At 43.0% G+C, this 14023-nt stretch overlaps 1 protein-coding gene across 1 annotated transcript in view; it reads right to left on the bottom strand.

Annotated features, from left to right (window-relative positions):
• The window catches only part of LOC143768600 (excitatory amino acid transporter 2-like), a 186980-nt gene that overhangs the window by 55071 nt on the left and 117886 nt on the right, over positions 1-14023 (bottom strand). The window contains exons 2-3 of the mRNA XM_077257237.1: positions 2223-2391; positions 701-853 (exon numbers count right to left, since the gene is read on the bottom strand). Coding sequence (XP_077113352.1) covers positions 701-853; positions 2223-2352 — 283 coding nt within the window. The 5' untranslated portion in view covers positions 2353-2391. The remainder of the gene's footprint in view (positions 1-700; positions 854-2222; positions 2392-14023) is intronic.

Raw genomic sequence — 14023 nt, 5'->3', positions numbered from 1 at the left:
GTGCACAAGGAGGACCTGTGTGATGTCAGAAGTGGGCGGGCTGGAGCATCACATGGCAGCACAGAGCCCTCCCTCTTCTTGACATCATCACAGTTCCTTCAGACTCCCCACTAGAATCTGCAGGCTTCCTCTTATAACCTGTGCTGTGGAAAGGCAACAAGATGGAGGGCTCTGTGTGTGCAGTCATGGGATGCTTTTACCTCACCACAGTGGCTGGCTGGCTGCCACAATTAAGAGGTTAGTCTTTACAAAACACAATAAAGCACTCTGCCACTCCTTTGGTGAACTATAACTCCCAGCATGTCATAGGATCTGCAGGACATGCTGGGAGTTATAGTTCTCCCATGGGATTTTAAAGCAGCACTCCAGTGTTATTTTGCAGTGCTGGAGTGGTGCTTTCAATATAAGCCCTGTGCCCCCACTCTTATAGTCACCCTCCAGCATCTTCATATAGTACTTCACAGACACCACACTGGTCCCGCAGCTTCCAACATAATAACATACTATTATATAGAATAACACCACATATAATAGTATGTTATTTATGTTATTAAATATTTTACCACATTTTTTTGCTTCAAATATTTTTTCCCTTTTTTCCACCTCTACAGCCTGGGTGCGCCTTATAGTCCGGTGCGTCTTATAGTCCGAAAAATACGGTATATTTGTTTTCTGCTGTTAATAAAATCACATCTCTTACCAGAAATTAAACTTGAAATAATTAACGGTAAAATTAACATTTTCAACATCCGCATGAGAATATCTCCAGGAAAGGATATAAGGATTAGAATATTTCCATCTAGAGGAGGAAGCAATCGAAGGAGGCAGCCAAAAAGAGACCCAAAGATCACACCTGAGGAAGGAAGAAGAGGATGTAATATTGTATTAATAAATAGGTAATTTCACAAATGAAAGATGGACAACTAATATATAATATGTAATATATCTTATTGGAGAAACCTGCTTCTTTCTCCTCCAGGACTGATCTTTCATTGTCAAAATTCTCAATTCATTTGTAAAATCTGCAATCATTAAATTAAATACAGATGTTCCCAATCCTGAGATAAGAGATGACAGTTTGTGCTCACAAGGTTCTATGGAGAACAGTGTCCGCCTCTAGCTACTCCCCTCTCCATAGAACTTTAAAAGCACCAACTGTCATCTCCTATCCCAGTAATGAGAATTCTGTCTTCACTGAATCCAGATTTTACCTATGAATTGAGAACGAGTGATCAGTCCTGGTGGAGAAAGAAGCAAATTTCTTCCCACGTATACCTATATTGTGTCTATAGTGTTTGAACCATTTTACATTTTAAAAATACCCCCCAAAATATAGAAGATTTGTTTTCGTAGAGATTAGTAACAAAACTTGCACTATGCATAGTATCTATAACTACCTTGATCAGCAGTACGAGAGAGCTCTGCAAACTGTGGCCCGCGGACCGAGGGCTGAAGACAGTGAGCCACGGGCAGCGTCATGACCTTACCCAACGCCTATCCGCTGCCACTGCCCGATTCCCGATGACACTGCTATACACATCTTCAGGATGAATACATTGGCGGAAGACGGACCCACCACAAGACTCTCCACAAGAAGAAACGTTACCCCTTAGACCCCAGTCCAGAGCCTCTCACTTAGCCAAATCGGATCCCATACTTTGCACTGAGAGGGGCAACACCCCAAAACACGTGTCTGCAAATTGAGATTCTGGTTTGGCTTTTATCCTAAGTCACACTGCAAGGCCCGTTAACGAGTCTTTGACTTTTAGGATCGCTGCTTCCAATAGTTGGGTCTAGAGTTATATTGCTTTTCCTCTTTGAAGAGACAATTCAATTCAATATTCAATTTCCCAAAGCAGCATGTATAGCTTATAAGTCTCCTCACTCTGACATATTGGGCTTGGCTTGTCACCCCCATAAAATGAGAATTATAAGAATGAATCATCGCTTGTATTGACTTATGGAAAAAAAGATTAAAATGATGGTTACTCTTTACGTCTTTGGTCAAAGATCTGTCTGTTAAACTAAATAATTTCAAAACAGATGTGGGAAATGAGCATCATTTACTAAAATAAGCTTAAGCTTCAATACCACATACAGCCTCCGGGTAGGAGTGGCGCTATGCCTGGTGAAAAAGCAAATTCATTTTATCTTAGATTAGTCACTAAACAATAGAAACATATTCATAAAATCGATAAACGCAAATGCCCTAATATTCTTACCAGCTATTGTTAAAATCAGCAGGAGATTTCGTCTAAACCAGCTGCAGTATTTTGTCCAGCATCGTTTGGGAAAGTCTTCCAGGCTCATATGATGCCCATCAGAGATGGGAACTTCAATGTGATTCGTCATCTTGGGTTACGGAGCCAGCGGCAACAGCCAGGGTACAGCCTAAAAAAAAAGGAGCGGCAATGGAATTTAACACGTTGATATAAAGCTGTAGAAAAAGTGAGAAACTTGATCTTATAAGAAGGCATAACACTATACAGAGCTACAGGCATAATGTGTGACTTCTAACACACAAGCTGTCCAAAAGATTTATGTATCATTCATCATAAAGAATGTTTTGTTTATATCATCATTTGTATTACAATTATTTATATCTGTGCAAAAGAAACAATGGCCATAGTATGATATTAGTCATATTCACCCTACTCTGCTTCTGGGCATACCTTCCTGTTGATTTATGCAAAAAAGACAAAAAATTCCTGATATTCCATGGTTAATTTTATACATCTGTCCCAAGTGTCCTGGGCTCCGCTTCCTTCCTGGGTCTGCTGCCCTCTGTTGTGCTCCACGTCATGTTTTGCTAGTTGCAATGAAATCATTTCCTTAAGCCTATTTAAGGCCCATTAGGACACACATAATCCTGTGTTTTAGGATTAAGACTCTAATATCATGTGTTTAGTGTGCTCCAACGTTCTGATCCAACAGATCAACTCCTTCCCTGCCACCTCTACATTTATCCATCGGTTGTAGCAAACAAACTTCTGCTGGACGTATTCCACTGCACCTGTAGGTCTGGTCATGAATTTTCAACGTGTGCCAAGTTCTCACACCCCTTGTTCCTTCCTGCCTCCTGGCCCCTAAGCCGGACTTGAGGCTTAGTGGATCCACATCCCAAGATAAGCCTAACAGTTAATACATTCAGTGACCCTTTAGTGCCCTCGTCTGCAGGGTCCAATTGATGCCCATTTATTACATTGATTGCCCTTTTGCACCCATTGGTCACAGAGGGCCACTGAACAGTGGTGGAAAGGGTGCACTAAACGGAAGGGCAATAATGGGGTAATACTTGGCAAATGGGCTTTATAAGTGTTCATTTTGCCTCTTTAGTGCCCTCCTGTTCAGTGTCCCATTGCCCTTTTTGCACCCATACATCACAGAAGGGTACTGATCAGAAACAAAACAACAATTTGGGGAGAGGGGGCACTAAACAGAAGGGCAATAAAGGGGTCACACATAGCTAATGAGCTTGCATTTATTTTCCACTTCCTCTTTAATGCCCTCCTATTCAGTATCTACTAAATGAGTATTTGCCCTTGTTGTCCCTTTAGCACTTTTCTGTCTAAAAATGAAACAAAAGGCCAATAGTGACTAAGTAGGCCCTAAGCAGTAAAGTACTAGTGGGTACAGATAATGAATCCTCTGCCCATTTATTGCCTTCTTTCCTTCTGTTCACCACCTGGGTGCCCCCATTTAGAGGTTATTCCTAATAGTTCCTGGTTTTCTCCAGCAGTCCTATAGACAATGAATGGACCAGAATTCGATTCTGCACACTTCTATTCGAGAGGGGTCTCTGCACAGCCTGCTTCCATCAGTCGGACCCCCATCAATCGTTAAATCTTCCCCCATACTCTAGCCTACACATGCCACTCTTTGGGACCTGAGGGATAAGTCAAGCCAGGCAGCAGGTTATTTATTTTACGGATACAAACAGCACCTTCATATATTAATTTTTGTATATTTAATTAATTCTAATTATTTATTTGCCATTTGATATATCCTCCAGTGAACCTTTGCTTCATACTATATTGTGCACTACTGAAAAAATAATACCTTATGCTGCTATGTCATCTTCTTATCTTTATTTAATATATTTTATTATTTCCTGCCTTCCGCATCATGTTCTGTTGAGAGATTTTATCTGTCATTGTCTTTATATGTGCTATAATGCTGATAAATATTTAATTCTATTTCTAGTCGTGTCTCTCAGTATAGTCTTCTATATATTTAGACGTGACAACATTAATACATGCCAAGAATACTCTAATACAAATGTTAATATTGTTCTGATGGTTCAGGAAATGTCCCAACCTTTTCCATTACCGGTCTACAAATATATTATTTACACACTGAATGTCATGGATCCAATCATTATATCTTGGGAAGTTAGGAATTGTATATTGTGAAGTGCTGATAAGATTACGGCTACTTTTCAGCTTTATCTTACAGTATTAAAAGAATATTTTTGGCCAGGGTCATTACATTAATTTGGAAATCACCAAACTCTCCCTTAGAGACTTGGCAATACATTAAATACAGAAGTTATGAAAAATTTTGAAGAGCTCAGTCTTCTGGCTTAAAACAAATAGTTCTTTTCCAATTATTTTTTTCCCATTTTTGTGGTATCAGGGGGGAAGTTTGCCAAGAGATAAATACTAATATATTATCAAATATTTAGTACAAAAAATCCCCAGGTCTACATCATGTTGAGATCTACTTATATCTACTCAATCCATTTTACGTCAACTTCTGATGTCCGACATTCAAGATCCTTCTACAAACAGGTTGCGGGTTTCATATATGCCTATGAGACAGTTGAATTCAGATCAGGAGGCCAGCGGACAATCCAAACATCGTAGTCCATACTTGGACCATCGGTGTAGGACATGTGAAACTGGTCTTACACTCGCCTCTAACTCAGGTCGAAAATTGAGCATAAAACACACCCCAACACAGTCCACACACCCCGGATACACCACACGGCGCCAAGACTTAACAAACGGATGATGAGACCCCAAGATACACTTTGCTGTCCAGGAGTCATAAAGCCAAACACTCTCAGAAATGCTAACGATACTTGACAACATAGAAGGTCCAAACGGTTTCAAGTTTTAGGCTTTAATATAAAAGGTGCCAGGCTTACAAGAAAAAAAAAGTAACAAAAGGGTCAAAATAAGTCAATATATAAGTTTGTCAAACAGTTATAAAATGAAAGGAAGAAATAACTAAAAAATACTAATAACGGTTGTCCAGGCTTAAGGTTCAATTCTGCAGTTACTCTATGTGACTGCAGACTTGTGGATCCTCACAGCATAGGATTCTCCAGTGCCGGTGCCAGGCATGTGACTGCTAGTATGTGGTTTGCTCACTTCAAGCCACATTCCGACTAGAGATGTCTGATCTTGCTCAATTCTAATAGTCCCATCAGCTGATACCAACGACCGGAGGTAAACTTTATACCTCCGATCACAGCTGCGGGTTCACACTGTCTTTTGTACTGCGGCTGTCTGACCAGCGGTGATGTTTTTCCTGCCAATAAGAAGCGGTGTTTGCAGCACTGTCATGCACATAACAGCACGACAGTTCGAGGGGCTGAACCTGCACAGTAACATGGACTTCCTGGTGTTCAGTATGGATGTCAAACTTTACTGTTCGGATTCGCCCATCTCTACAGAGGAGTAAAAACGATGCCAATTGATTAAATAGACAAACAATGCGAGTTAATCTCATCACATCTTCCTCTTGACCTGTGGATGCTGGCTTAAAGGACAACAATTGTGAGCTATATAAAAGGGACATGCCTCTGCAACAATTTATCTAAGACATCCAAGAGATTCGAAAACCCAGAGATTCTTTACAAAACCACAGCCAAGATTACTCTACAGGATAGCTGCCAGATCATGGCTCCATCATGAGGAACACAGATTTGACATTCTACAGGATACCAGCTTAGGGGACCATGGCCCCAGCTGAAAGAATACAGATCTGCACCATTGTCCATCACTAAACCCATGGATACATTCGGGGAAAGCAGGATTGGGACCCACCGGTCACCTGACTCCATGAAGATGTTCAGAAAAGCCATGTTGGGAAGCTCTGGTCCCTCGCCTTGTACCTCAATGGACTGTCAGCTTCCTAAGCTTGTCATTACCTATTTTCTGTGCATGCCATAGGTGGGGGTAGCTCTGAAGTCACAGCTGCTCTTATCCTAGAGACTCAGGGGAAGGGTGAGACTTTAATTTTTCACCATCTTGGGTATTTTGCTGAGACTGTTCTATGTGTTATTTGACTGTTTTGTTGTTCAATAAGGTATTACCACACTGTTTTACTCTCACCCTGTGTTGTCTGAGTAGCATTATGCCCACAGTAGAAGGAGAGTGGGCATTAAGTGGGATGAACCCTGGTCCACGCGGTGTCGATCAAGAGGACTAGAGCACGCACTGACCCCTGTGTCTCCACACCTATCGCTATTTGCAATTGACAAATTTAGCATAGAGCGGAAAACATCTTTCTTGAGCCTTATTAATTTCCTGATTTCACATATCCTGGTTGAGATATGTTGGGTGCCTTTGCAAAAGTTCTTTCAGCTAACTAAAATCTTCCTACTGTTGTGTATTGTGGATCTCCTGACCACGGTCCAAGGAAACCAAGGGTTACAGAGAACTCTCATTGGGAAACAATAGGGAAAGTCATTACAAAAGTTTTCAGATAAGACACATACTTATTTTATGATATCACATCCCTACAGCACACACTTTTCTCACACAAATCTATAAAAAATAGTCCTCTAACTTCAGATAATAACATTCATTTCATGGAACACTTTTATTTACTTGGCCTAATAGTCAGAATAATGCTCGTCATCTCCGCTTAATATTAAATGTCACTGGATGATGATTGAGAGGCTGAAAACAACTGCAGTTTTGATTAAACTGACCTAATAAAAAGAACAAAAACAGGACAAAAAACCCTGTTTTTTTTTAGCTAAAGTGAAGCTAAAAAAAATTTGGAATCCCAAGGCTTTTAGCTTTGGCTACTTTGAACAAATTAGGCAATGATTTTACAGATGAAGCAGTAATTATTTTACTGTTATAACACTGGAACATTAACTTACCTGTTCTCACATACAACTGTTCAACCAAAATCTTATGTGTTTGTGTTGGATACTTTTCACATATAATGGCTGCGATATTACAGATATAGTAGAGTTTCAGTCTGGTCACAGTCACTCGCTCTGTGATTCTGATAGCTTGTTTTCTCTCCTTTCTCTGCTCCTGTGGGAGGAGAAACAAGCTGCCGGCTTGAATCAGTGCTGATGCTGCTGTGATCACAGGACTTTGCTAGCTAGAAAATTTTCTCAACAGGAGCAAAGGTAAAAATTCACTGTTCTAGTTTTCTTTTTAGGAAAGATTTTAAAGTAATTTTTAGCCTACTCTATATCCTATTGAAAGGAATAGTGTTTGCAGACTGCAAGTAAGTAAAGCTAACACAAATCTTAGAAGAAATTTTCCATTTCACCGTTAATTATTCCTATGCTGTTCGAAACTCGAAAAGCGGCTGTGTCATAGTGCAAGAATATGAACAGGAAGAAAGGGAATTCAGCTCTGATGAACAAACAATCTTCTTTATTCACGTAAATGTGACACAGAGGACATTTGGTACTATTTAGTGTCAGCACAACCCTGCCTGTTATGATCCTAGTGGCAAGGATCGCAAGTTTGACTAGCTAAGTAACTAAACCGACGACCAGCTCTGGGGAAGTGGTATCTGGATTGACCGCAAACCTGAACCTATCCGCAAACAACTATAGGCAGCCGTGGAACGTTACCTGAAAATCCTAGATGTCTCTTCACGGCCTGAGAAACTACCTATTCCTAGAGGGAAAGTAAAGTCCTTACTTGCCTCAGAGAAATGACCCCAAAGATATAGAAAAGCCCCCCACAAATATTAACGGTGAGTTAAGGGGAAAGCACAAACACAGAGATGAAATAGATTTAGCAAATGAGGCCCGCTAACACTAGATAGCAGAAAATAGGAAGGGAGCTGTGCGGTCAATAGAAAACCCTAAGCAAAATATCCACGCAGAGATTGCTCGAGCCCCCGCACCAACTAACGGTGCGGGGGAAGCAACTCCGTACTCCAGAGCTTACCAGCAGCAAGAACTCACATATTAGCAAGCTGGACTAAACTCATCATACACTGAAATCATATTGCAGACTGATGAGCAAAAAATAATCAAACAGAAACTTAGCTTCTCCAGAAGAGACTGAAAACGAAGATAATCAGGGGAGATCAGAATAGCACTGAATACATCGACAGCCGGCAACAAGTGGAGGTGAAGCAGAGCTAAATAGGAAACTCCCTAGTGCATAACGAGGCAGCTGATTCAGCCACAGATCCGCAGGATAACAAACAAAGCCACCAGGGGGAGCCCAAAAACAAAACTCACACAATACCACCTGTGACCACAAGAGGGAGCCCGAAAACAGAGTTCACAACAGTACCCCCCCCTTGAGGAGGGGTCACCGAACCCTCATCAAAAACCCCCAGGGCGATCAGGGTGAGCCACATGGAAGGCACGAACCAAATCAGCCGCATGAACAACAGAGGCGACAACCCAGGAATTATCCTCCTGACCATAGCCCTTCCACTTAACCAAATACTGAAGCCTCCGTCTAGAAATACGAGAATCCAAGATCTTCTCCACCACGTATTCCAATTCTCCCTCAACCAGCACAGGGGCAGGAGGCTCAACCGAAGGAACCACAGGCACCACATACCTCCGCAACAACGACCGATGGAACACATTATGAATAGCAAACAATGCAGGGAGGTCCAAACGAAATGACACAGGGTTAAGGACTTCCAAAATCTTATAAGGACCGATAAACCGAGGCTTGAACTTGGGAGAGGAGACCTTCATAGGAACAAAGCGAGAAGACAACCACACCAAGTCCCCAATGCGAAGTCGGGGACCCACACAGCGACGGCGGTTGGCAAAGCGCTGAGCCTTCTCTTGTGACAGCTTCAAATTGTCCACCACATGATCCCAAATCTGATGCAACCTATCCACCACAAGATCCACTCCAGGACAGCCAGAAGGCTCCACCTGACCCGAGGAAAAACGAGGATGAAACCCCGAGTTACAAAAAAAAAGGCGAAACCAAAGTAGCAGAACTAGCCCGATTATTAAGGGCAAATTCGGCCAATGGCAAAAAAGCAACCCAGTCGTCCTGATCAGCAGAAACAAAACATCTTAAATAGGTTTCCAAGGTCTGATTAGTTCGCTCGGTCTGGCCATTCGTCTGAGGATGGAAGGCCGACGAAAAAGACAAATCAGTGCCCATCTTAGCACAAAAGGTCCGCCAAAATCTAGACACAAACTGGGATCCTCTGTCGGAAACAATATTCTCAGGGATCCCATGCAAACGAACCACATTTTGAAAAAACAGCGGAACCAACTCGGAGGAGGAAGGCAACTTAGGCAAGGGCACCAAATGGACCATCTTAGAAAAACGATCACACACCACCCAGATGACAGACATTCTCTGAGAGACAGGGAGATCCAAAATAAAATCCATGGAAATGTGCGTCCAAGGCCTCTTCGGGACAGGCAAAGGTAACAGCAAACCACTGGCACGAGAACAGCAAGGCTTAGCCCGAGCACAAATTCCACAAGACTGCACAAAGGAACGCACATCCCGTGACAAGGAAGGCCACCAAAAGGACCTGGCCACCAAATCTCTGGTACCAAATATTCCAGGATGGCCTGCCAACACCGAAGAATGAACCTCGGAAATAACTCTGTTGGTCCATCTATCTGGGACAAACAGTCTCTCCAGTGGACAACGGTCAGGTCTATCCGCCTGAAACTCCTGCAGCACTCGTCGCAAATCTGGGGAGATGGCAGACAGAATCACCCCTTCTCTGAGGATACCAGCCGGCTCAGAATCTCCAGGAGAGTCAGGCACAAAACTCCTAGAAAGAGCATCAGCCTTCACATTCTTCGAACCAGGCAGGTACGAGACCACGAAATCAAAACGAGAGAAAAACAATGACCAACGAGCCTGTCTAGGATTCAGCCGCTTGGCCGACTCGAGATAAATCAGATTTTTGTGATCAGTCAAGACCACCACACAATGCTTAGCTCCCTCGAGCCAATGTCGCCACTCCTCAAATGCCCACTTCATAGCCAACAACTCCCGATTACCGACATCATAATTTCGCTCGGCAGGCGAAAACTTTCTTGAAAAGAAAGCACATGGCTTCATCACAGAGCCATCAGAGCTTCTCTGTGACAAAACAGCCCCCGCTCCAATCTCAGAAGCATCAACCTCGACCTGGAAAGGAAGAGAGACATCTGGCTGACATAAGACCGGAGCCGAGGAAATCCGGCGCTTCAGCTCCCGAAAGGCCTCCACAGCCACAGGAGACCAATTAGTAACATCAGAACCCTTCTTGGTCAAATCCGTCAAAGGCTTAACAACACCAGAAAAATTAGCGATGAAGCTACGGTAAAAATTAGCAAAACCCAAGAACTTCTGAAGACTCTTAACAGATGTAGGCTGAGTCCAGTCATGAATAGCCTGAACCTTGACTGGGTCCATCTCAATAGTAGAAGGGGAAAAAATGAAACCCAAAAAAGAAACCTTCTGGACTCCAAAAAGACATTTTGAGCCCTTCACAAATAAAGCATTGGCACGCAGGACCTGAAACACCATCCTGACCTGCTTAACATGGGACTCCCAATCATCAGAAAAAAACAGAATATCATCCAGATACACAATCATAAATTTATCCAGATACTCGCGGAAGATGTCGTGCATGAAGGACTGAAAGACAGAAGGAGCGTTAGAAAGTCCAAAAGGTATCACCAAGTACTCGAAATGGCCTTCGGGCGTATTAAATGCAGTTTTCCATTCATCACCCTGCTTAATACACACAAGGTTATACGCACCACGAAGATCTATCTTGGTGAACCAACTAGACCCCCTAATGCGAGCAAACAGATCAGATAACAATGGCAAAGGATACTGAAATTTGACCGTGATTTTATTTAGAAGGCGATAATCAATACAAGGTCTCAGGGAACCATCCTTCTTAGCCACAAAAAAGAATCCCGCACCCAGAGGGGAGGAGGAGGGGCGAATAAGTCCTTTCTCCAAAGACTCCTTTATATAACTCCGCATAGCAGCATGCTCCGGCGCTGACCTTAGGAAACTTACTACCAGGAATCAAATTTATAGCACAATCACAATCCCTATGAGGAGGTAGAGAACTGAGTTTGGGCTCATCAAATACATCCTGGTAGTCCGACAAAAACGCAGGGAATTCATAAGGAGTGGATGAAGCAATTGACACCACAGGAGCGTCGCCATGAATTCCCTGGCAACCCCAACTTGACACAGACATTGCTTTCCAATCCAGGACTGGATTATGAGTCTGCAACCATGGCAGACCCAACACGACAACATCATGCAAATTATGCAGAACAAGAAAGCGAATCACCTCCTGATGAACAGGAGTCATGCACATGGTCACTTGCGTCCAGTACTGAGGTTTATTCATGGCCAATGGTGTAGCATCAATACCCCTTAGTGGAATAGGGAATTTTAAAGGCTCCAAAACAAAACCACAGCGCCGGGCAAATGACAAATCCATCAGGCTCAGGGCAGCACCTGAATCTACAAAAGCCATAACCGGGTAAGATGACAGGGAACAAATCAGGGTAACAGACAAAATGAACTTAGACTGTAAAGTACCGATGGTGACAGATTTATCAATCTTTTTTGTGCGCTTAGAGCATGCTGAGATAACATGAGCTGAGTCACCACAATAAAAGCACAACCCATTTTGCTGTCTATAATTTTGCCGTTCACTTCTGGTCAGAATTCTATCACATTGCATAGACTCAGGTGTCTGTTCAGAAGACACCGCCAAATGGTGCGCAGGTTTGCGCTCCCGCAAACGCCGATCAATCTGAATGACCAGAGTCATTGACTCATTCAGACCTGCAGGCGTAGGGAACCCCACCATGACATTCTTAATGGCTTCAGAAAGACCCTTTTTGAAATTTGCAGCCAGGGCACACTCATTCCATTGAGTAAGCACCGACCATTTCCGAAATTTCTGGCAATACACCTCTGCTTCATCTTGCCCCTGAGAGAGGGCCAACAAAGCTTTTTCAGCCTGGTTCTCAAGATTAGGTTCCTCATAGAGCAATCCAAGGGCCAGAAAAAACGCATCCACACTGAGCAATGCAGAATCCCCTGGCGCCAATGCAAAGGCCCAATCTTGAGGGTCGCCGCGCAAGAAAGAAATAATAATCTTAACTTGCTGAACGGAATCACCAGAGGAACGAGGTTTCAAAGAAAGAAACAATTTACAATTGTTCTTAAAATTCAGGAACCTAGATCTATCTCCAGAAAACAACTCCGGAATAGGTATTCTAGGCTCTGACATAGGACTGTGAACAACAAAATCCTGAATACTTTGTACGCTTGCAGCAAGATGATCTACACTGGAGGCCAAACTCTGGATATCCATGTCAGCAGCTGAACTCAGAGCCACACCAAGATTAAGAGGAGGAGAGAAGCTGGACACACAGCAGCTAGACACACGGCAGCAAAAAAAAAAAAAAAAGTCCCCAAGGCTTCTCTTCTCCTGCTTCTGCCATGCAATTAACACTTTATGGCCGGCTGTACTGTTATGATCCTAGTGGCAAGGATCGCAAGTTTGACTAGCTAAGTAACTAAACCGACGACCAGCTCTGGGGAAGTGGTATCTGGATTGACCGCAAACCTGAATCTATCCGCAAACAACTATAGGCAGCCGTGGAACGTTACCTGAAAATCCTAGACGTCTCTTCACGGCCTGAGAAACTACCTATTCCTAGAGGGAAAGTAAAGTCCTTACTTGCCTCAGAGAAATTACCCCAAAGATATAGAAAAGCCCCCCACAAATATTAACGGTGAGTTAAGGGGAAAGCACAAACGCAGAGATGAAATAGATTTAGCAAATGAGGCCCGCTAACACTAGATAGCAGAAAATAGGAAGGGAGCTGTGCGGTCAATAGAAAACCCTAAGCAAAATATCCACGCAGAGATTGCTCGAGCCCCCGCACCAACTAACGGTGCGGGGGAAGCAACTCCGTACCCCAGAGCTTACCAGCAGCAAGAACTCACATATTAGCAAGCTGGACTAAACTCATCATACACTGAAATCATATTGCAGACTGATGAGCAAAAAATAATCAAACAGAAACTTAGCTTCTCCAGAAGAGACTGAAAACGAAGATAATCAGGGGAGATCAGAATAGCACTGAATACATCGACAGCCGGCAACAAGTGGAGGTGAAGCAGAGCTAAATAGGAAACTCCCTAGTGCATAACGAGGCAGCTGATTCAGCCACAGATCCGCAGGATAACAAAAAAAGCCACCAGGGGGAGCCCAAAAACAAAACTCACACAATACCACCTGTGACCACAAGAGGGAGCCCGAAAACAGAGTTCACAACACCTGCCATAGCGCTGGCATTGGTATCTACGCGTTTCAGGTGTCACCTCACCTTCAATCGCGATACCTTATTGCAACACTGACTGTATTTAAGTAATTTCCTGACCTGGTACAGGCTTAATTAACCCCCTCACGACCTTGAACATATCTATACATCCAGGTCGGTAAGTACTTACTAACCTTGGACGTATGGATATGCCGAATCAATTTTGCATGCACAGAAGCTGTACATGTGCGATTCTGTCAGCTAACAACTTGCACTCACTGCCCGCACCGCTCCCAGCAGATTGACTCCATAAATGCTGCTATCAATATCGATATTTTCTGTCATACAGGCCCCTCAAAGTCACTTCAAATGTAATCACTGGTCAAATTTTAACCCTTCTAACCCCCTAACAAAAGAAAAATATTTCCAAATTTGTGCTGATGTAAAGTAGACATGTAGGAAATGTTATTTATTAATTATTTTTGTGACATATCTCTCTGGCTTAAGAGGATAAAA

Source organism: Ranitomeya variabilis, chromosome 4 (genome assembly GCF_051348905.1).
Source record: "Ranitomeya variabilis isolate aRanVar5 chromosome 4, aRanVar5.hap1, whole genome shotgun sequence".
Lineage (NCBI taxonomy): Eukaryota > Metazoa > Chordata > Amphibia > Anura > Dendrobatidae > Ranitomeya > Ranitomeya variabilis.
Note: the sequence above shows the minus strand (reverse complement) of the source record. Positions and strands in the feature narration are given on the sequence as shown.